The sequence below is a fragment of the Stigmatopora argus genome, chromosome 21 (genome assembly GCF_051989625.1).
Source record: "Stigmatopora argus isolate UIUO_Sarg chromosome 21, RoL_Sarg_1.0, whole genome shotgun sequence".
Lineage (NCBI taxonomy): Eukaryota > Metazoa > Chordata > Actinopteri > Syngnathiformes > Syngnathidae > Stigmatopora > Stigmatopora argus.
Window position 1 is genome coordinate 6,657,969 of NC_135407.1, and position 24,611 is coordinate 6,682,579.

General features: G+C 41.5%; 1 protein-coding gene across 5 annotated transcripts in view; it reads left to right on the forward strand.

Moving 5' to 3' along the window:
• Positions 1-332: 332 nt before the first annotated feature.
• The window catches only part of fhod3a (formin homology 2 domain containing 3a), a 30,633-nt gene continuing 6,354 nt past the window's right edge, over positions 333-24,611 (forward strand). For 2 of the 5 annotated variants that reach the window (XM_077590448.1, XM_077590449.1), the window contains exons 1-16: positions 333-542; positions 5,327-5,436; positions 6,853-6,920; positions 18,108-18,175; positions 18,533-18,638; positions 18,907-19,001; positions 19,077-19,188; positions 19,265-19,359; positions 19,439-19,582; positions 19,666-19,901; positions 20,722-20,838; positions 20,981-21,358; positions 22,237-22,287; positions 22,528-22,662; positions 22,794-22,844; positions 23,847-24,067. In XM_077590448.1, coding sequence (XP_077446574.1) covers positions 378-542; positions 5,327-5,436; positions 6,853-6,920; positions 18,108-18,175; positions 18,533-18,638; positions 18,907-19,001; positions 19,077-19,188; positions 19,265-19,359; positions 19,439-19,582; positions 19,666-19,901; positions 20,722-20,838; positions 20,981-21,358; positions 22,237-22,287; positions 22,528-22,662; positions 22,794-22,844; positions 23,847-24,067 — 2,152 coding nt within the window. In that variant the 5' untranslated portion in view covers positions 333-377. The remainder of the gene's footprint in view (positions 543-5,326; positions 5,437-6,852; positions 6,921-18,107; positions 18,176-18,532; positions 18,639-18,906; positions 19,002-19,076; positions 19,189-19,264; positions 19,360-19,438; positions 19,583-19,665; positions 19,902-20,721; positions 20,839-20,980; positions 21,359-22,236; positions 22,288-22,527; positions 22,663-22,793; positions 22,845-23,846; positions 24,068-24,611) is intronic. The other 3 variants (XM_077590450.1, XM_077590451.1, XM_077590452.1) reach the window with 3 other exon arrangements.

Here is a 24,611-nt window from a genome sequence, read left to right on the forward strand (position 1 = left end):
TTTCTCATACACAAACTCTCACATTCTCTCTCTCTCTCTCTCTCGACCGACAGGCAGCAACCGGGAGACCGCCTCTTTGCTCTCCCTCGACTGGCCACCTGCCCATCCATCCCAGAATAAAACAGGGCATCTGAAAAGGAAGCGAAAAGAAAACAAAGCTCCAAGGTGGCCAAGTTGAGGAGCAAACGGTGGCGATCGAGCGCTTCCGACCTCCACAAGCCCCCCACCACGACCACCAGCCAGCCTCGAGGAGCGCGTCTGCCCTCTTGACGACGCGCGTTTGTTTGTTTTAGTTACCAGCAACATTGAGCGTCTCTCTTGCGCGCAGCCTGAGCCTGGGTTGGGAAAACCGGCCGCCACTTGCATGATCATGCGCCATGGCCACGTTGGTGTGCAGGGTTCAGTTTTTAGACGACACCGATCCGTTCAACAGCACCAACTTCCCGGAGCCCACCAGACCGCCGCTGTACACCTTCAGGGAGGACATCCCCCTCATCAACCAGCTCGCCGGCATCCATCGGCTCCTCAAGGCTCCCCACAAGGTGAGACCATACCTTTTGACTAAAAGAACCAAGAACTTATGTAGAATATATACATGTCACATATTTTGTATTATTTTTTATATGGTCAAAGTAGTAGTACAAGTTCAATGTATTTGCTGTTCTCATTATCCCATCATGAAACTGTTTTGGGTGACATTTGTCTTTCAATACGGGCTGAAAGTGGCTAGTTTCAGGGTAAATATTTACACTTCATATGCACATATAATATTGGATTGTTGGACTTTGTCATGTCAAGCTATAGTGGTCGTTTTTTGGAAAAATGAGATTATGATTGTAAATATGCTTATTGAAGAAGGTCCAAAAGTAAAACAATGAGCCCTGTCTTTCTAAAAGAAAATTAGCAATTTGTTAAATATTACCTTATTTTATAGACTATAATGAGCATTTTTTTTCTGGCTATGTCTGCAATGAATACTCAATAGCGACTATGTTTTTCTATTTTTTATCACTGACCACTGACATTATATGTCATTATTATAAGCTCTAGTGATCTTAAAATCTGTTTTGTTAGCAGTTTCCTGTTAAGCCTGTTGTTTTCCATTTGACTACTGTTACTTTAACATGTCAAAATGTGACTTATAGTATTCAGATTGTCATTACGAGGTCAAAATGCAAGCCTGTGTTATCGAGACAAGACAGTCAACACGTTGACTAGCTGAACAAATAACCTGACACACAGGTGTCTAGCGGTCACTGTCAGTTTATGATGACCATGTGAAAGGGAAAAGATGCCAAGTTCAGACTCCAAAAGCAACCCAAAGGGGAAAAAATCCCAAACAGTGTCGCATTCTTTCCACATTCATCTACGACCAGATATGTGACATTGTTTTTATTGCCAGATAAAGAGGTGAAGGTGTATAATTAAAAGGAAAAAATGGTGCACTGCAAAGAGCTCGCGCACAACTCTGACAGCAAACCGACGTTGAACAGCAAAGTGGTTTTCCAGACCAGTCGATTATGAGCTTCTCCGTATTTAAAAGCCACAAAACAAATGAAAAATGGCCCACAGTGCAGAAAAGCTTATGATTACAACCTTAACGTGGACAGATGGCAACGGCTTGTGTTGGTGTTTGCAATTTGTGCGCGATGGCAACTGGATACTTGCTTTCGATTATAGGGATGAAGCTGAAAAGTTGCACTTTCCGCAAAGCGAAAAGACTTAATTGGGATTATGCTTTTGCAAAATGTCAACGTTGCCTGTGGTTAAACTCCTGATGAACGTTGGTTCTCTTGGATATTTGATAGCGTCTTTTTGTTAGAGCAAAACAGCCTCCTAGTGTATTATTATGTTGTGACTGTGCATGGTCAGCTGGGTTGCGCATAAAGTATAGGTCACTTGTCCCAGAATTCCTGTGGTCAAGGCCCGGATGCCTGCAACACTTTGTTCTTCTCACTTTGGGTGACATGGTTTTCCTAACCTCTTCCACCGTCTCCCTATTCCACCTCCTTGAACACCCTCATACCCTCAAACGCGCATGGACACACACGAAGACGGGTTGGCCTGTGATAAGGGTACGTTTACACATCAACAATGGAATCCGAACAGGATTTTGGCATTGTTTTTTTCCACTTTTTAGTTCCAAATAAAAGCGTGTTGTGAGAAATACTTACCTTTTGCAATTGTGGCCCTAAAAATTGTTTTCATAGGACCCGGAGTGTGTAGATTTATATCCAACAAGTCCTTTGTGGATTTCAATTTGATGTCGTTTCAGTATTATATATAATTGGTAAGGAGTGTAATGAGTGTAAATACTTTTAAAACACTATCGTCATCTAAACAAAGAGCTGAAATTCAACCGTGGAGAAAACCTCAGTTATCCAAATAGACCGTGAACCACTAAGTCATTGAAATGGAGTTGATTTTGTTTCCAAACTACTAACCGCCTGCATTTTCTACTCTTCCCTGCTGAAGACAACAAAGCCCAGAAGAGACTACTTTGACTTCATTATTCTAAAAAGTCATCCTCCGACTCCCATAAAGCAGTGCGGCTAACATAAGCAAAAATGGTGTTTTTCTAACAGGGAAATAATTACGGACTTCTCCACTTCGGGGAGAGTTTGATTAACAATAATAATAACTTCCAAGTTATTTCTGGGCATGGCCTAGGACCTTACAGTTGCTATTGGACCCGAATCCACTTGTCCCGCCAGCCAATATGAAGAACGTGAGACCCTTTGGATGCTATTTAGTTATTAGCTTCCCTCATCTAAACAGTAATATGAGTGAGAATGTGCAGGAGTTTATAGAAAGGAGCGAGGTGAGAGTGTGCCGTGTTGGAAAGGAGCGTTCGTACAGATAAAGGAAGCTCCGCCTCTCTATTGTCAGGATAAAAGTGGCTGCGAGGTATTTGCGGAATGAAAGCAGTCATAAACGGGCTGAGTGATGTGGACAGATTGGGTACAAGAAACACTTTTGTCTTATTTCAACTTCAAATTGGGGCAGTGGGGCAGGACATGATTAACAGACCGCCCCCCCTGTCCTCAACAGCCCCCCGCTTCGCCTCTGACTTGGTCAAACAAACCATCCCACAAGGCACATGGCGAGAACAATAGCACAATCAGAGCGCAATGTCCATTCAAATGCAAAACGTGTGAAGGTATTCAACTTGTTGTTTGATAGCAATTAAATTAAGCAGGAGAACAGACATGTTTCTATTTTCTGGACAAAGTCTAACTTTTCTTTATGTTCTCACATTCCGAAGACACTTTTAGAAATAGCCACTCCGCTACATCATTTGTAAAGGAAATTGGCTTCCCTTTTAAATAGTTGGGCGTCAAACACGTAAACGTGGCTACAAATGCATTTTAATCTGCTTCTCTCACTGCATTTTTTTAATCAGGGTTGTGTCTGATTATTTACAGTCCCATGTTTTGCATTTCTGCTGTTGTTGGATTAGGATTTGGCTCAGATTAAAATAGAGAGGGACAAGAACCTAAAGACCCAAAATCGCAGCCTTCTCTTTTGGAATAATCCATCAATTGTGAATTTGACTCTTAAAAACTGGAACTGGCCTTGATGGCCTTCATTTTTTTAAAATCTTTTTCCCCCAAGGTCTGAGGACACACCTACCCTTTAGCTCCTGTCCTGAGTGGACGCGGCTTGGAGTAAATTTAGCTGGGTTATATTTATACTTGGGAGTCAGTCCGAGCGACTGGCCGTCTCTGTTTCAGAGTGCGAGGGAGGGAAAGAGAGAGACAAGAGAGTGACCGCAGCGGGTCTTGTGACCGTTGCCTGCCTGCCTGCCGGTCCCGGTATGTTGTCATGCTTGGCGACCATTCGGGGTCAAAGACATACTGATGGCACACAGGTGCTGAATGTTAATTCAACACTTTGGAATCGGATTCCGTTGCTGCCTCTTAAAATTACTAACCTATTTTCCAGACTACAAGTTGCACCTGACACAACAGAACGCACAATGAAGAGGGGCAAAATTATGTAAAGGTTGGCATATAAATCGCATTTTTTGTTGTTGTTTTTTTAAAGATAACTATAGCCTAAAAATGACATAACAGGCTGTCTGTGGTCAGAGAGGGAAAAAAAAGTCCAATTTGAGTATTAGTCGCTGGCCTAGAAGAAAGGTTTGACATATAGTCCCGAAAATATGGTATATATCAAATGACTTTAGTGTAGGAATTTGAAAAAAAATATCTCTATATAAATTCTCTTATTTTTCTCCTGCTACATGAATAAATGTAGTCATCACGTGTACGAATGCAAATGGCACCTTGATCAACTTGTGTTGGATCTCATAAACCACGTGTCAAAGTGGCGGCCCAGGGGCCAAATCTGGCCTGCCGCATCATTTTGTGTGGCCCGGGAAAGTAAATCGTGGGTGCCGACTTTCTGTTTTAAGATCAAATTAAAATCAAGAGTATAGATGTATATTAAATTTCCTGATTTCCCCCCTTTTAAATCAACAATTGTAATTTTTTAATCAATTTTTTCTGTGTTTTTAGTTCAAAAATCCTTTTGTAAAATCTAAAAATATATTTAAAAAAAGCTAAAATAAACATTGGTTTCGATCTGTAAAAAGCTGAATATTCAGGGCTCTTAATCCAGTTCTTTTAATCCATTTATTAAAAAAAATCTAAATATTATATCTAAAATGATCCGGCCCACGTGAAATCAAGTTTCACGTTAAAGCGGCCCTCGAACCAACCCGAGTCTGACACCCTTGTCATAAAGAATAATGACAGTCATGTAAAAATATATTCTTGTACACCGGTTTCAAGTTCCACAATGTAATGGAGCAACTCTGACGCACTGCAGTGTTACCTTGGATCAAATCATAGAATTTGTCCCCTCCAAATTGATTGGCGTAGGACACCAATTCCTATACATACATTCCATTTAACCTTTAGTATTACTTGACATGAAAATACGGCATGTATTTTAAGATGTCCCCATATGTTTTATGTTCCCCTTCATTTGTACAAGCCAAGTGATTAATTTTCACAATGCCTTAAAAGCGAACCACACAATAAAGGTCCCTCCCACTGTTTTAACTGATCAAACCCCAGACAAAATCCTCTGTGACGAGTCTTTAAAACAAATGTGCGAAACACATGCAACAATGTAATAAAGACCATCTTTTGCGGTACAATTTGAAGATGTTCTCTCCGATGCTGGGCGTATTAACGTGGAACTTTCCAAACTGGCATGAGCTGTATTGGCAGAATCCAAAATCCTTTCTATTTTTACTTCAGCATTTTGTCTCGTTTTAAGATATGAGCTATTTAATAAGAACATTTTTTTCCTGCAGCTTGATGACTGTGCCCTGCAGCTTTCCCATAATGGCACTTATCTGGATCTGGAGTCTTCCTTGGCAGAACAAAGGGACGAGCTCGAAGGCTTCCAGCAGGACGACACGGGGTGAGACGGCTTTTTCACATCATCACAACATTTGGCACATAAATAAATCAACCTATATAAAAAAAGTTCCTCCAATCCAATACTGCTGAAAAAAAATCTATTTATTAATATTGTTGAGTTGTCACGATTCGTCCTGCAAGTGCAAGAATGCACGTTCGTTTCTGGCCTACTTTAAAGGGGAAAACTCATAGTTAGTATCTTAAGTTTGATTTCTACTTTTTTTGAAATTTCTAGAAAGAGTTCCACATTGAGAGATGGCGATTTATAGCAAAATTATCCACAGAAACAATGACAATGTGTAATTGGAGATATTTTAGGCAGCACGTCGACTTCACAATAATCCTCAATAGAAGATTAAAGTAGAGCAAGGTGGCAGCATACAGACGCACTGTTTGCACAGGTTTGTGGTATGCGAATCTATTAAGAAACCAATGGCGGCTCACTAAGCAAAGGCCAACCACAAAAGACGTGTCTGTGTGATTATCTCACATGTCTTATGTGTTAACTCCGCTTTGAAAGGATAGACAGGTGTATCGAGGCGTGGCCTACAGTATTTTAAGTGGCCGCGATCAGGAGCAACAGGTTAGATTGGAGTCGTGTGTTGAGTGCAAACTCTTGTTTTCTTTTTTTGGTTGGACAAAACACTATTCAGAAAACAATGTGTCATGCCCTAGGGTTGGGCTAGATCTGAAAACAGCTTATTGGTTGGAGGATGAGTCCAGTCAAGTTCGTAATCCCTTTTGAAATTTTCCCGATCACAATCTTGCAAACTGTTTAGTCATTTTGGCCTATAAAATAATAGAATAATCTTTATATTGGAATAACTCATTCTTATATTGGTAACTTGTAAAAAAGGTCCAATCACATGTAAATTGAAGAACAATAAAGAAAAACTTTAGGTTCCATAAAAAAATAAGTACAATATTCAATTTTGAATGCTGCTTTATTAATATTCTACAGTGAATGCTAAAAGTTGTATATGTTGATTTATTTATTTTTCTTTCACCAAAAACTAAGATGTTGTCATTGCTGATTATCAGCGATGATAACATTTTAGTTTTTCTTTCAACAACCCATCAGGTGAAGTTGAAATGGGCTGCACAGTTGTAAACAAACAAACAAAACAAATCTAAGAAAACATCTGGGGTGTGTTTGGGTGTGTGTTTCTCTTACATAGCCTCGTGTGATTAAAAGGGGTTTTCTACTCTGGTTTTATCACGTTTTTCCTGGTCGGGTGGGGATGCCAACAGCGTGGACATAATCGGAGTCACAGATTTAGATTAGCACCATTTGGAAAGATCTCAGTTTGGGGTAAAAGCGAGGATTTGACTTTTATGCTCAAAATAGCATCACATTTCCCATATCGTGAAACAAAATAAGTTTAATTTCTTACACGTATGCCTTTGTCCCCCAAAGGTCCAGAGGGAAAAAACACAGCGTTGTCTTACGAACCCAGCTGACTGTCCGCGTACACGCTTGCATCGGTGAGTACCATGTGACCTATATTTTCCAACATGGACATTTCCCGCACATATGGTTTGACGAATGAGCAATCCAATGCCGTATACGGAACATCTTGCATTTTTTTTCTCTCCGTGGGATGACTGACCTCCCGCTGTGAGGAAGCGCTGCCATTTTAAGACTCCCAATGCACTTAGCGTAATATGCTATAAACATCATTGTGGATGCAGCTTTCGTAGGGATGATAGTGATGATAACATCCGTACATATAGCTGTCAACGTTATGTAACGTGGCGGTAACCTCAGTGCAGCATTTATTTTTTAATTTTTAATTTTCTTGACTGTTCATTCCTGATATGGTCGTATTATGAGAAGGTTTATTAAGTGATGACTGCCTAAGAAGGAGCTAATGGGTTAAAAATGTGGTGTACAGACTTTGGATTCAGTGGAATTGTACTTCAAAAATGTTGCGTGGAAAAATATAATGGTTTTCTTGCTTTTACACCATATAATTTGTCATCAAAAAGGGTGTGATGTAGTTTCTTTGTTGTTGTTTTGATAGAAAAAAAATGCGACAGACTAATGCTATGAAAATTCGCCGTAACTACTTAGTGACAATTAACTATTATTATCACGATGAAGTCATAACTTGATTGTTTTTTAACACGCGATGCTTCCCAAAAAAGAAACAATCACAACAATGGCCAACGACTGCAATGAGAATTCATTTTTTCCCTTCAAGCATTTTTATTTTCTCACCCCGAGAAGGAAATTGTGAGTAGCCCAGTCGCGCAAAGTCAACAAGGTTCATTTTATCTGTCTCACGGAAATATCCAGCAGCACACGACGGGCGATTGAAATATCTTATTACGGTAAAGCAGCTGAATCTTTTTGCACGAAATCTCAGGAGAGTATTTAGTTGCCGTTTCCTGCCCTCTTTCCAAAGGCATTAAATTAATCTCTATCTGTGCTTTCCTCTCTCCTACGAGTCTTTCCCTCTCCCTGCTGTTCTTCCTAGCCCATCGGTAGCCAGTGTCAACACCATGCCTGCCAGTGATAGCCACGCTAAATCTGAATGTGCGAATCATAGCTTCGGATTGGCTGAAAATATAAAATGTTCAAAGTTCAACAAACGGGTCACTTGTAAATATCATTTCAGATCAGAAAAATATTGCTTTAGGTTCTGACAGACTTGTTTTGAATTTCTAAAAGTGACCTGAGCTTTTTTTTAATCGGTATATTCACCATGGCTAGCATTAACGTAATAAAGCAACATGGATGAAAATATTTTGCACCTGCAAGCTGTTTTTTCGAAAACAAACAAATCTGAACTTCAATGTCAAAGCCTCGGCGAATAGGAGACATTAATGACCGTTTCTGTGATGCAACTGATTGAGCGCAGGGATTGGCGTTGTTGGCTAAATCCCTTTCTTACACCACTACAGCGCACATGGCCTGGCGGGGGATTACGCATTGCACATCTCGGCTTTAGAAAAAGCAACATCGTGCTTGCGGGTTTTCAGTGTGACATACTGAACAACCTCTTCCTAGATGGGACTCTACCTACGAGTAGAGTAGTACCACTTAAGCGCCCCATCTAGGTTTTGACAGCTCTGCCAGCAGGAGTAAAATGTTGGACTACTGTCCCAGTTTTTATGGTTCTACTGAATTAAACAGACTTACAATTCGTTTAATGTGGTCTGTCCACTTTAGAGGTCAATAGACCAGTCACCCCGCCCTCTGGCTCAGTTGTCTGCTCATCCAACCCTCTATCGCTCTGTAATCCTTCCGAGGTCTTGACCTTCAAATCACTTGAGTAGTGGTCATCGTTTTATCTGGTAAAAAAAAGTCTTTCACGATCAAAAGACTGAGATTGCTTGCCAGGGAGTCGCTTTCAATCTCGATTAATTGTTTCCTTCGGGTTTAAGAAGTGACGATCTCATTAAAATACAGGAATAGGTCAATTCTTCGAGGGTTTTGGATTGTAATGGATGTGGGTTTGCTTGGATTGGATGAAAACATTGGCGAAATGATGAGAGGTAATCGTCTTTGTCTCGCCACATCTCCACTTTCTACCGTTTGCATTCACATGAGAGTGGCGGTTAAGGTTAATTTTAGCTGTGTAACGGTAGCAGAGATGTTGCAGAGCTAAATGCAGACTGCTGGAGAGAGGCGGTTGCGGAATTGGGGGCCGAAGGGGCGTGGCAGAGGCCACGTTATCTTTAGAAAAGCGTTGACATGCCAAAAACATGTGACGGAAGCAGCGTAGTGCTGAAATTTAGGCTTAAATGCAGTGAGTCCCTGTTTAAGAAAAAAAAAGGTAAACATTCCACGTGAAATCTTTCTTGTCTATCTAGTCTGTAATTGGCTAGTGACATTTCCCTTATTTTTTTCTATTTCTTATATATAGGCAGACCATTAAGTGTACATACTAAGAGGCAATTTATGAACGGTAGTCTTTTGCCAATTGGGAGGTCAAAGTACTAGTGACAGCTCTCATCTTACATTTAAATGTATAAAATCTCCAACTTAGAGGTTACAGGATACAACTGTGCGTTCTATTCTTATCTGAACAAAGCTTTATGATACAGTGAGTCATCAGGTTGCGAATGAGTTAGTGATATAATCCGGATTTCACCAGTAAAGTGGAAATAAATCAAAATACCTTGGATAAGATTGACTAAATTACTGTAACAAATTGGTTTGCATGCAATGTTGATGTGTGGAGTGTTTTTTTCAATGCTAGAAGAGACTCTTTCATCCATGTTTTTGTTGTACTTAATATAACAACCTGGCAACATACAGTAGAAAAAAAAGTAATAAAGTGTACACTGATCTATATCTCTGACAATAAATCATTCGTTAATGATTAAAGAAAGTCCAGCGCTGTAATTTACACAGAGCGAAATAGCCGAGCAAGGAACATTCATTGTGAATGTTGTTTACCTTGTTATAATTTCCACATGCCGCATTTACTTTTGATTTCAGTCATCAAAAAATGGAGCGGTTATGGTATTTGACAGGGCCTGCAGACTAATGAGTGTAAAGTCTGCAGCAGGTAAAACAAAAAGGTCTCGCCTTTGACCTGGTTCTGTTGAATTCCACGTCATATTGCTGTGGAATGCGGGTGGATTTTGCGGATCTCAATCACCCCTGTATGACTTTATTAAATCATTAGGTTAGACTTGAATAACTACTAGGTATTGTGAAGATTTGATAAATCAGCAATCTTCAATCGCAGTCAATAAAATGAGCCGTTCAACTGACAACGGCGCTTTCAACGACAAGTGGCTGTTTGTGTGCCAGCGGGGGTGCCGTGGTAGAGTGCCGTCTGGCTTTGAGATGCAAGAAGAGAAAACAGCTGGTTGGAACAGCGATTTAGCCTGCAGTCTGCAGGAGATAAGGCCTGGCCATGGCATGGTGTGACAGGGAGATAATGTTTGGCCGTGGCTGAGCTCGGAGGGGGCATTTCAACAGGACATCTGTGGCTTTGCAGTCATTAAGGTCCAGACACATTACAGCTCAGCTGAAAGGCTGCTCCGCACTAACACACTCTTAAGCCCAGTAGATTGCCAGTTCAAATTAATATACCACAGTGGTGTGCAATTTGTCAGGGTATTTTTCATCGACATTTGTGGAGAGTACGAAAATAATTCAGCGTTACCATAGCTGTTTTGACAACGTAATGGTAAGGTTCCCATAAAGACAGTCTTCATTGCCACTGCTGGTAATTCATTGTCAATTGCACAAAAACACAGTTGGCTGTTTTTTTTCTTCACTTTCCCCATCTTAGTTTCATAGTGGGTCATGTTTGTGTGATCTTATTTATAAGACTGACTTAGCTGTCACCATCTGGTGAACGCTCATATAAATGCAAGCCAGAGAAGGGTTTACCAGTCCAAAGAGTCGCCACGTTTACGCTCCTAGTTTGCACCTAGAGACAAGCCAATGAACAGAAATCAAATCCTACTATCACGTGTGGGGTTATTTTGTTTGGACGACAAATGAAGACAAAAATACTCGGCAGAGTGTTGATGTTAGCATTGCTTCTAACAATGGAATTGTCAATACAGAGGGCAGTTCACACAATTCTATTCTCCCTTCCGAGCTGACTTTGCGCCAAGGACCGCTACGCCCTATCTTGTCGGCACTCCATCAAAGAACTCGTAATGAGGCAAGCGTTCGCATATGTTCATACTGTCACTGAATGGGAAATGAATTGGCAGGAATGTCTTCTTCATTTGCCTGACAGTCGTCAAAAGTTTCATCTATGCGCTAGCAATACCTTTAAGACTTACGTGGAGGAACAACATGTTCCCTCAGACCTGTTTCACGTGACATTTTTGGGAGAAAGCTTTTCTAAAGTGTGCATTCTGTGCCTAGATTTACCTTTTATACTCTTTATGTCCATTTCTATGCCCCTTACATTTTTTCCATTTAACTCCCAAAGTCTAAAAGTTCTCTGTGCTTCTCACCTGTGACTTTGGCTTCAAAAAATGGAATGCTCCTCTGACATGGGTTAACAGAAATAGTCTGTTTTCCTACAAATCCGAAAAGATCTGTCACAGCAAGAGGGAAACACAGGGAAAATGGCTTGCATAGTTTCCCCTTTACCCTCACCGCCAGCTGCATGAGCCCACATGAGTCATGGCTTATTGCTGCTGGGGGGGATGTGGTGCTGCTGAGGTATTATGGATGGAGGTGTAAAGTGGTCAAAGTAGCGGAATAAATCAGCAGTAGCTCCAAATTTCCCAACATCCATCTGACTTCTTGCCCTATCCGACATTTTCCTCCTTCAGTGTCCTCGCTAGATGGAATCCCGTTTCTTTTTATAGCACATTTGACCACTAAAAATAGCGCAAACGTCAAACCTGTATGGCATTCTCTTGAAGGTCAGACTGTATAAATGTCAAATACAGTCAAATTGCAGTGTTTTGCTTTCTGTGGATGTGGCAGGGTTTTCCCAGGGCTGCACTTATGGTGACAAACAGGAGCAAGCCAACTCTTGTGTTGGGGATGTTTGGGGTGAGTGCTCCAAAAAACCTCCTCGCACAAACTGGAAAAGAAATAGCTTGTGTAAAAGAAGTGGAGAGTGGAAGTGACTCAGTGGCTACTGTGAGTTAGGCATAAGGATTGCAAAGCATTAAAAATAGTTTTTTCCTGTCTATTAAATACATTTTCAATATTCAATACAGCGAGAGAGTCAAAACATTGCTTATATTCAATGAATTTGGCCCATTTACACTGGATTTTTCGGTCTGTTTTCCACTTTTATACATTTTTTTTGTTTTTAAACAGCCGTGTACGTGGCTGGAAAATCTTATAGACTTAAAAACTCTGCCTAGCTACAACGACTATGTAACATCTATGCAAATGTATTGCATAACCAGGTGATTGAATGTGAAAAATGTCGTTTAGACGTCGTATCTCTTATACATATTACAGCTAAAATGCAATTACACTTGAGATGGGGAGTCGAAAAAAGCACAGGGCACACCGCACAATATAATGAAGCCTGTCATTTTCTTGGTATGAAGATTACCTAAATGGTCGGTGACCCACCATTCTTTCTCGTATAAGAAAACGACGGTGAATGAATGTTGTTTACGGCCGCAGCATGCTGAGTTTAAAACTATATTTGTGAAAAAAAATCAAATAAAAAATTCTTCTTGCACCACCGTAGCCAAGATTTTAGACAATGGACGCCAAAAATTCAAACTTGAGGTTTTCAAATCAGGATCCTCATTGTATGGAGGGAATACATAGATCACTCCACGTGTGTCAGTGTGTTTTCAGCTGTGTGTGTGAGTGTGTGTCTTACTGCTAAGTCGGCATTTTTGCAAATAGCCACTGAGCGCGCCTCCGCAAACCTCGGGCTCTTCTGTTTTAATCATTTTCCAATGATTACATAATGCAAAAAAACGTTGGGATCACCACAAGCTAAACATGCCAAACACACTCAGTGGAATCTGCAAGGTTGGGGGCCGATGCAGTCGTTGTTTTCTTGTTTTAAGGGATGATGAGATTTGTTGAGGAAGAGATACATTCTTTTGGAAAACTGGTGAATTAGGCCAGAAGCGGAAACACACCTGAAATACAAAACAACAGGGAAGTACACTTGCCGGACTTCACGTAAGGTTAAGAAATAAGCAAAAACAGGGGCTATCTTTCCAAATGTGAATAATTCAATGTGTTCTTTGGTTATTTTACCAATGAAATGTCATATGAATGCAGACTGCAAAAACTTACCACTAAAATCAACATATTTTCAACATAGTAACTGTTTTTTGGACAAGTATAGCCTAAAAAATCACAACATACATACAAGGGCAATCTTTATAATCAAGTAGCATATGGGGAACAACTCTTAAATAAAAAACGAAAGCGTGCAAATTTAAAGATATTTGTTATTTTGCCCCTTGGTAGCTTAGACATAAAACGAAGAGAATTACGCATACGTTCTCTTTTTAATCCAATCGATGATGATTTATGCTAACATATCATCATCAGGGCGCCAAAAACGACTCTCAGTTACGAACTAATTTTATTCCTGTTCAATTTTCCCCACTTTTGTGTACGGGACATGCGACGTCACCGCACATGCATGCCGAGGCCAATCAATTGAACAATGACACCCAGCCAACGGGCGTGAGAAGTGAGAGAGGGCGTGGGAGGGAATCGCAAAGAGTGGGTGGGGGTTTTTTGGAGTGAAAACACTGAGCGCTTGTTTCACACGTGCACACCAAAATCTGGGAGGGAGCTTGGCCGCATTTCCCACAATCGTCATTTGTGTAAGGCGACGCCGGTCGCGCACAATTGCAGTGAGATGCCACTACACCTTAATTAAGAGGCCAGCTATGCTAGGATAATGAAAGTGTCAAATAACTTCCCATCGTGCAGATTTTCATCCGATAATGGCAAACATTCATTTGGACTTTTCGTTCAAATTCATTTGGGATGTTTTTGTGCATCTTTTTAAAAATTTTTTTAATGTAAAGCAGTTTGAATGACCTTGTGTTGAATTAGGCTTTCCAAAGATTTTTTTTCAATGTATAACCATGCCCTCCATTCTCTATTGGGTTTGGATCTGTAAATTTCTGCCACCGCTGCAGGAAAACACTCAAAGTTTTACTCGGCACGCACACATGAAATTAATGGGACTTCGATCCGCACCATCAGCAGTCTCCGGCGCTCCTCCTGGCGGGCCAAGAGCAACAGAGAGAAAATAGACCGTCGCAAAATAACAGAGTTGTCCTCAGCAGTTTTGTCGCCAAGGCCTGCCAAATGTTCCTTTCTGCCTTGCTTTTGACATGAGAATGTAATCGAGCATTATTATCCAAACGATATTAGACTCTGAGAGATTGATGGACCATTTTTTTCCCCTCTAATCTACCCACTGCTGATGAACTCGCAAAATTGACTTTGGCACGGGAAGACGGCGTGGCTTCTCAAAACCCAATTTGAAGTAACGTCATTTCAAGTTTCATATGAAGAAATGTTTACAGTCAAGTATCTCTCATTTTAGTCACACTGCGCTTTTGTTGATAAAGCTGGCTGTCCGTGTCACAGTGTTTTTGATACCTAGCCCGTCTATCTTTAGCGGGATAGACTGACACTTGTGCTTGTCTTTATTTTAGATCCTACTGAAGATCTAGTTTGAGAGCCAGCTGAATGATTGGCCCACACAGCCGTGCAGGGACTATTTTTTTCGTCTTTCTAGAGGTGCTATTAAATCCTCCAGAAACACAAGTCAGCGGTTATATCTGAGCTTAAAGGGGCGGACCACCAGCTGTGATGCGCCCCTTTTGAGCACAAGCCATTGACAGTTGAGTCATTGGGAATAATAGAACTCTCGGTTGACCTTGCAGAAATGTTTTGCATTTGCAACTCGAGTAACCAAACAAAAGCACAATATTGACAGTAAGGTGGAGCATTTGATTTCCATTGTATTTCCGATTTCTGAATCTTAAAAATGAGATTACAAAAAAGTCCCCAGACTCCTAAATATAGAGTGTCAGGAAATGAATCGACTTTGATTCTCACAGGCTTTCACATCCCGAGTGAATTCAAATGGAATAAAATGTGATGCCAGTTTTCCAGTCAAAGCATTGCACATATTATTAGACGGACTACTTTAGTAAAATCATTTCTGGACCGACTGCTGGATAGCAAATTCATCACATTGTGGGGTTCAGTCCCGCCATGTTAGACACAGTTGGCTTGTGTGAGTAGATATAAAATAAAATGTTGAGGGAGGGATTAGTCCGAGCTGAAGGGTCATGGCGCTAATCTCATTATGGTGCGAGAAGGAGAGATCTCAGCACTCCTCAGCAATTTAGCACGAAGCATCCACTGTGGGGAATATCTCTATGGCAACGGTGTCCAAACGATGGGTTGCGGCCCACTATGCTGTTTTTATTTGGCCGCAACAAATGATGACAATATCATTGAATAAGGCCTACAAAATAGTTGTAAAAGCAGCCAACATTCTGTCACATTTCTTACTTTGGATCGTTCAATCCTGGCATTCCAATGCACAAAAAAATATAAATAATTACAAAGTTTATTGTTGACATATTTTTTGATCTATGATTAAAAAAAAACAAATCTAGAATCCTCTGAGGATTAAAGTGTGCAGTCACGCAATGAAATTGTATTGAGGATGTTTATCATATTACTGCACGTCACCATTTGTTTCCTTTTTTTCTCCTTTTTGTCTGCTTAAAATCTATTTTAAATTGCAATTTAGAAGGAAATATGCTGCGGCTGCCTAGTATAGCACCTCTCAGTTCGGGGTTGTCCTTTAAATAAAAGATATATGAAAAAGAAGTGTCACATTTTGAAGTGAAAACGTGTGATCCAGTCTGCTTCCGCATGCTGCGTGCATAGACGGCGCTCAAGTGCGAGTACAAGCCGCAATGACACATCCCAGCCAGTGTTTCAAGTTTCCTTATGACAATAAAATATGTAGCCAGGGAAAAAAAAGAGAGCTTGCTCTGCGTAAGACACGTGGACAAGCAACTTCACGCTGTGGGTTTGTTTTTGCATTTTCTTTATGGTTTGTTTTGATTTGATTTGTTTCTTCTTTCTATTCTAACAACCGCTAGAGCCATTCGTCTTCATCTCAAGACACGCCTCGTGATTGGAATTCCGTTCTTCTGTAAAAGTAAAACAAACTGTGCTTGCAGTCTCATTAAAAGTTCATCTACAGGCATGTTGATGAACCAGTAAATTACACATTAGGAGACGCCCGGCCTTTTTAGTTGCTTTAAAAGCTTCTGCAAGAAGAATTTAACTTCGCTGTCCGAGTTGATCTCAACGTTTGGTGGGCTTGCGGTCAGGACTTAATAAATTGGGCCACGTTTCCACCTTATCGCAGCTGCTGACATGCATCTGATGAACAGCAGATGTTTGAGTAAAGGTTACCCTGACAGCTTTCACTCACAACTTGGCAAGGAGCAAAAGTGTCACCCGAGGTTCTTTGTAGTATCCCGAGTGTGATCCGGTGGCCCAGACAGCCTGTTCCTGGCTTTCATTTGAAAGGAAACACAGAACCGGTGTCAGCGAAGCCATAAAAGCTTTGCAGGCAACCTTTTATTGTCCCCATAAGGAAAAAATCAGCATTGTAAAGTGGATAACAAAATAGGCTAGCGGCTTGACCTATAATCCTGGCTCCAATAAGCATCTTACAGTGGAAAATAGGGTGTTTTTGTTTACTAATACTAATAAACCACATCTGCTCGCATGACACTTCATTAGGTGTGCATGCTATAGATGTTATTCACATAACTTGATGCCTTCTATTCCAAATAGCTTGAGAGTGATGCATTTTTTTGACAAACTGTAAACAACATAAACCATAAACATTTCATTAACGGCTTTATGAAAGTGTCCATCAAAACCCGGTCATCCATTTTCAGCGAGCGCTTACGTGTGTCCGGGTAAATTTGGATGCTAGATGGTAATTGTAAAGTGTTTAAATGGGAAGGTACTCCATTGTTAGATATAACACCTTTACGGTGGTGTGATATGTACTCGTAAATGTTCAGTTGCATTTGTGCTGTATATCATCCTATGTGGAATTGCTATTGTCAACTGAAATTGCTTGGTCACAATAGACTTTGGTCGAAACAGACATATTTCATGGATTTTGCTTCATTTGGGAGACAGACAGCCATGCCATTCTTAGTCTGGAATGATAATGATTGTGACCCTGGTTGTGGGTTAGCCTCACTTGATTGAGAGATTGTTACCACGGAGCTCCAGACAGACAAGCCGCCACCGCATACAGACTAAGTCTACTTTAGGGCCGGGATTGTCGCCCTTTCACCTGGTCTTCACCTTTTTATTATTTTCGCAAACCCTTTCCTCCTTGGGATGGAGCCAAGGATTTCATATCAGCATGTAAATGTCCAACTAGTTTAAACAAATGGATGGTTGAACAGTAGTCATTATATGTAACATTTATATGCTTTCTTGTCAAATACATTTTCCTCATGGCAACCAATATCCTCTCAGCCTGATTAATTAACCCCCAAAACAGTAAATTATGGAAAATAGAAACTACTTTTTTTGTTTAAATTCATGAATAAATGAGTGGTATTTTTTTTAAAGCTTCACAAACACTAATTTTGCTACTTCCTCTTATAGTGAGTACTTTACAGTTACCATGGTGATGATTATGATCTTTCTTTAACATTGGAGCATGATAAAGGTTAAGTATCATTGCAGTGTTATCAGCACTTATAAGATTTGGTACTTTCCATGTTGTGACCTGAATATCTCACATTTGAAAGGTAGCCAGCGGCTCATTAACATTCCATTTCAACTCTAATCACTACTGTGTACGTGAGTGTGAGTGTGAGTGTGTGTGTGTGTGTCGGTGTGAGACGGACAGGGGGCGAGAGGTCGCACACGTGCCGTCCGGTCGATGAGGACCGGTTAAACGTGTGCGGTGTGGTGCTCAATGCCAGCGGTCAGCAAGGCACCGATGTGTGTGATGAGTTCCATCGATTCCTCGCACTTTATTGCCCAAACTTTTTCACATCTGAGTCTCATTGTGAGCTGTTTTTTCACATAACTTGGAAGGCCGGGGAATAAACAAGACGTGCCAAAAAGGAAGTTCTATCTTTAGCTTTCGGGCCTATTCTTAATTAAATGATAACACCAATAAGCCTCGTGTGTGTTTCTCTCTCATTTTTTTTATGCAGAAAAACTGTATAACTCCAGTGGACGGGACTTGAGGAGGGCGCTCTTCTCACTCAAGCAAATCTTTCAGGTATTTTGGATGGAAAATTGTTGGAGTTCCCATGAACTTGGAGTCAATTTGGCAGGAGGGTTGCATAACACTTTGGTTAGGGGGGGGGTCCACTTCTATCAGGGTCTTCAACGTTGCATTTTATGCGATTGGGGGGGACCCCCCTCACAGAAATTTGGGTCCACCAAGCAACCATTGGGGAAAGTAACACATAGAAGTACTTTTCTACTCTTAGTCTAAACCAGAACTTCGTTGCCACCTGCTGGGAGGAAGTTATAACACAATCCAAAAGAATGTATTTGATCAATGTTTGGGTATTTTGGGTAGTTAACATGTCATGTAATATGATTGAATTCCCATTTTTTTTCTTTGCAACAGGATGACAAAGACTTGGTCCATGAGTTTGTGATCGCTGAAGGATTGACGTGTCTCATTAAAGTGGGTGCAGAAGCAGACCAGAATTATCAGAACTATATTTTAAGAGGTATGGATTGCACTCTACTGTACTACTTTTTATATGTTTTCCACTGTGCACTTATTTATTACCTTAGTCATCGATAATTCTTGGGGTTGATAACATAAAACAAGCTTTCCGTTGACTTCTACTTGAAACTATGACTTAAAGTCATGCCATACAATTTTATTTCTTTGAGTTTTATTATTCCAAAAGGGCAAAAGTCCAGAACATGTCCTGATTTTGCCCACGTGTTAGTTTATTTCATCTAACGTGTTTATTTGAATGTGTTTGACAGCACTGGGCCAAATCATGCTATATGTTGATGGGATGAATGGTGTCATTGGCCACAATGACACCATCGAGTGGCTTTACACACTTGTTGGATCGAAGGTAAACATGAACTGAAACCATCCCAAAAAGTCCTAAACTGCCTTCAGATGAATAAAACTGTACTATCTCTCCTAGTTCCGTCTGGTGGTAAAAACTGCTATGAAGTTATTACTGGTCTTCGTGGAGTACTCCGAGTCCAATGCGCCACATCTCATAGACGCCATCGCCATGGTGGATTCAAAGAGAGGTGCTTCTCATTTGGGGTTATGTAATAATAATTAATATAAATTCTCAGATTTCATTTGGTCAACTGCTGTGTCCAGGTTGCAAATCCTGGTCCAGCGCCATGGAGATCCTCCAAGAGAAAGACGGTGTTGACACAGAACTTCTAGTCTATGCCATGACCCTCATTAATAAGGTATTTTAAAGGAAGTGCGCGTCCATCCAAAAACGTGAAGAGTCATAAATTGCACAACTTTGTCCGTTTTGTTTGCCAGACATTGGCGGCCTTACCTGACCAAGATTCCTTCTACGACATGGTGGACGGTCTAGAGGAGCAAGGAATGGAGACGGTAACCCAGAGACACTTGGCTCGGAAAGGCACTGATCTGGACTTGGTTGAGCAGCTCAATATCTATGAGGTTGGCGTATAGAAAATGGGAAAAATAGCCCAATAGGAGCGTTCCTGTCTCTTTAAAACCCGTGCGGACATTTCTTCCATCAGTCTACACTCCGACACGAAGACAGCGACGACGATGCCCAGCCTCCACCGACGGGGCGACGCGATCGCCGGCGAGCGAGCATCGGGAGCGGGGATAAACGTTGCGGCCTGGAGAGGAGGCGGAGCCGCAGGGCGTCTCTTGGGCGATCCGGACAGGCGTCCCCCTGCAGCCCCGCGTCCCCCCAGAGGGCGGGCTTCCACCCTTTTGGTGGACAGAGGGCCGAGGAGATGAGCGAGAGGTGAGTGGGTGAGGCAGTGGGTGAGGCAGTGGGTGAGTGAATGGAGGAGTTAGAGAAAAAAAATGTCTTGAATGGTTAAAATGATGGAGGGGGCAAAAAAATGACTATTTATGTCAACATTTTCTGCCCCAGAGCACTTTCAGGTTGTCTTCCATCCATGTAAGTTCAAAAGTTCACTGAAAAAAAGATCTAATGCAGTCCTAATACTTGTATACTACCAAGTAATCTGCTCTCTCCCCTTATATGTGTGATATGAAGGCCAATGTGAGACCATCACGAGCAGTAGAGCACAAAAGAGTTTTAGATTTCAGATGAAATAACGTTTTTAATAAGAATAAGCTGCTTTATGTTTGCTTTCAAAGCCACTAATTTCCTCTGGATAACTCTCACTCGCACAGAATTGTGTTGCCAAGCATGTAAAACAGGGTCTTGCTATTTTAACAACTAGCAAAACAAGGGCATTTCTTTAATGCATTTTCACAGTAGACTCAGAATAAACATGCATTATGTTTATGTGTAAATCAGGGTTGGTGTAATCTCCCGATAAAATCAAATCTTGGTTATAATCTGAGCACCTTTTAATTGAACAATTGATGCTATTCTGCTGATTTTATCAATTTTATGGTGATTCATAAAATGTGTTTAATTTCAAATCACTTCTGAATCCTATCGATCCTGTCTACATTTGCTAATCGCATGATGTTTGAATGTCCGCATAACCCATTGATCGATCATATTCCATTTCCTCTTTCCATTTGCTTTGTGACCTCGCGCTCATCCATCTTTGCATGTCCTCGTCCTCCCTAATCTCATCCCGTAGAGATGAGGAATGTGAGGCCGGACTGGGAAAGGTGCACGAAGAGGATGAGCCTGCATTGACCGAGTCGGATTCCGATGAAAACGATGAGGCTTTTTTGTCTAGTCAGAGTAGCTCCAGGTACCCCAGGACAATCCGCCGGTTAAAGTTAAACAAAACTACGCTCTCCTAAACTAAAACCATGTTCACTCTTGGGTCACTTCCCCATGTTTTTTTAATACCATTTTATTCACATCATTTCATTTCTATTCCTCCCCCTTAGCTCGGTTAGGCATCTTCCTTCCATCATTCAACGGACAATCCAGTCCATCACCATCACATCTAAACCCATCCACGATCCTGACCTTGGAAACTGGAAAGAAGCTCTCGCCAGCCCCCCGACGCCGGCGTCCCCTCCTCCCATGCCCTCCCCCCTCAGCCCTCCCTCACTTTTGGCGGCCTTGTTGGCTAAAAAGAGGGTTACCAGCACGGTGCCAGCCACCAAAGAGATCAGCCCGCCGTTGCGCGGGAGCTCGCAGCCCTCCCCCGAACGCCCGCTCTACACCCCCCACTCGCCATTCCACCTCTTCTCCTACGACATGGACGAAGAGACGTCTCCATCCAAAGCCTATGTGGAGACACACGATACGGCATCCGCAAGGTCAGAGGGACGCTCGTACTTGAATTTTTCCACTCGGGCTTCTGGCTTTTCTTCCGGTTTTCACATTGAGACGTTCTTCTTGGAATCTTCAGTCTGTCTGTCACAGCTTTTGAAATCACTTTTTCCTTAATCCTGTCACTGAAGCACTTGTTTGGAAGATTGAGTTTGTTTCTCAGCACAAGGTTTCCCTTTTCAGCCACTTCCCATGACACACTTTTTCACTCTTTGGATCTTCTTTTCACTTTTTAACTTTCCTAATCGTGCAGATGGGACTTTTCCACTTTTAGCTGCCTGGTTTTTCTTCCCATGCATTTCCACGAACTTCCCTCTCCCCACAATCTTATTGCATTCAGTCAAAATATAAATTAACACCTATTTAGAAGAGCATGAATGATACAATTACTAATATCTGCCATAATTTATGGGCAATAAGTCATACTGTTTTATAGTTTGGCTTGTACTGCAATTCATAATCAAGTGCGACTTATGTCTTTTATTTTTGTGGGGCACTGTGACCGCCAATTTTTTAGGTAATAATTATCCCCAAAAAACAGTTACATTAGCAAGTGCCTATTTTATCTGTTGTTCCCTATTTTACTGCTACATAAATTTAAGAAAATAACTTATTTTCCAGTGCGACTTATAGCCCGAAAACTATGATGTAAATACTAACCAACGTTCTATGCAGCACCTGCAATTTTGATGAATAAATCATTTTTTTCAGCAAATTGCTAAGGTACAGTGTCAGGGAATTTTGAAAAATTGTTGAACCAACTGCCTTCTGCTTAGGAAAAAATATATTTTCCTCAATTTCTGGCCTTTGCCTGGATACTTAAAATGTTCTTGCATCTTACTGCCATCGCGTTTCCTTTCCCAAGGAACGGAAGTTTCCCATCCTACTCATCTCACGGCACCCCCACTAGTCCAAGGTGAGGTCACCTGACCAACAAACACTCACACATCATCATCATCATCAACATCATAGTTTGTCTCTCTCTCTGCATTGTTTGTCCAAGCCCGGGACGTCCGTCCAATTAGCTCAGAATTGCCACAAATGTCCTTTGTTTGAAATAATGGCCGCTCTGATCACGATAATTGCAACCATAACTCGATGAATAGAGTATAAATGAAAATCACCAGCTAATGAGGAGCCTTTGTTTGGTCCTCAGGCCTCCTCTGGGGGGTCTCCTGTCTTCCTCGTACCGACAACATCAGGAATCTTTGGCGGCCGAACGAGAACGGCGGCGCGTGGAGAGGGAGGAAAGGCTGCAGAAGATCGAACGAGAGGAGAGGAACAAACACAGGTGACCCCCTACATACTCCCAAACCTCTTCGTTTTTGCCTCCCGGACATTCACACACATAGAAAACACTTCCATATCTTCTCGATGTGGTGATTTATACGTCAACATGCTTTTTTTTTCTATGTTTCATAGCCGAGGCTATGTGGATAAAATGGAAGAGGCCAGGGTGGCGCGGGAAGAGAGGTAAGCAAGTGTACACAAAAAGCATGTTTTAAGCAAAATTAGTGAAAGTTCATTTATAAACATTCTAACAGCTTTCTAAAAGAAAACTGTGTGCACAAACATTACACAGTTACACACAAGCCAATCATTTTATGAGTCTGTAATGATGTTTACATAAAATGGCAGATCAGATCCCGTTTGATCTTTCTAAGGCCATTTGCTGCTGGGAAAAAAAAATGAAGTTACTAACTCATTGTTCATGATTTTAACCTCCTTCCTGTTTATTTTCTGTTTCCTGTTTAACCATCAAGAGTGTGTCGTTGTTCCTTGTGGGAATCATCATTCACGTCTCATTTAGAAGTTAGTTGTATGGAATTTAAATGCCTTATTGTGCCTAAAATACTCAGTTTTTGTGTCATTTTATGGTTATTATTGTCTATCAGGACCAAGTCAAAGCATTGATAAAAACAACACTTTCAAAAAAAGCTCCTAAATATGCCCATTTTGATCAAATGACGCTGTCACTTGAGTGTAAATTAGACTCAATTCTCATGAGAACTAGCCTCAGCTAATAAGCGGAACTAAGTCGTCACCCCCACATTTGCATACTGATGCAAATATTTCATGCTTTCCTCCTCATCGGGGAACCCCAAACCTTCAAAAACCACACGGTTTTGTAGTATTTCAAATATTTTACATACAGTACTTAGCAAACCTTATTGTATGCATCCATACAAAAGGAAATTGCGTTTGTAGCCTGAGATTCAACACAATACAAAGTTGGCTACACTTCTTCACACACAAAGCTGTATCCAGTTCCTTTAGACCTCTGAAGTGGTCTGATGCTAATGAATTTGGAACAGAAGCGCCTCATATTCATGGGAAAGAGAGGAGGGGTCAGTGGAAGGAGCTTAAAGAGGGTCCGCTCCCCTCCCTCCATCTCCAGCTGGCAGGTTGCACGGCGCGTGAAGAGGGAAAGACGGAAAAATCAGTTTTTCTTTGTTGAAACCAATCTTTTTTCAGGTATAAAAATGTGGAGCGCCTAGCGGCCGAGGAGTACGAGAAGGAACGCGTCCCCCGCGGGCCGAGGACGCACCCCGACCTCGAGCTGACCTTTGAACCCCCCGAAGCGTGGTCGTCGTCGAGGCGCGGCAGCACCCCGTCCTCGACTGCCTCGCAAGAGGATTGCCAAGCCGACAACGAAGCGGAGCCCACTTCTAGTCCTTGCGCAACTCCGGAAACTGGTAAGACTTGAATACATATTATTTTTGTTGTCTCACGTATGAATTTATAAATAATCCGTTATCGAGGGACACATGTTTTGGGAACATAATGTGGCATGTTTTAGAAAGAGGACAAAAATGAGTTTTTTAGTTCCACAAAAATGTTATATAAACTAAAGTGGGAGCTTGAGAAAATGTGAGAGGGGGGCGTGTATGAAAAACAAGATGGAAGAAAGCAAGAAAATGGGTGAAAGAGTCAAAGGGTTGTTTTAAAAGCGCTTTATTTTGGGGTGAACCCAGAGCCATGAGGTGTGCTACAGTATTTCGCCCGGGTGAGGCAATAAGGCCTCACGGCGTCTTGTTTTTTTAACTCCGCCAGCATCACTAAGCGAGACTGTACTCTCAGCCGCGTTTGGATGCAAACAGGAACCGGGTCCTTTCATTTCCCGTGCGTATTCACCGTGCCGCCACAGCCCGGCTTTGTGTCCCCGGGATGTGGTTTCGCCTTGGCCAAGTGTTGTTTGTTATTCCTGCGTGCCTGCGTGCAAATGTGTGTCGGATCGTG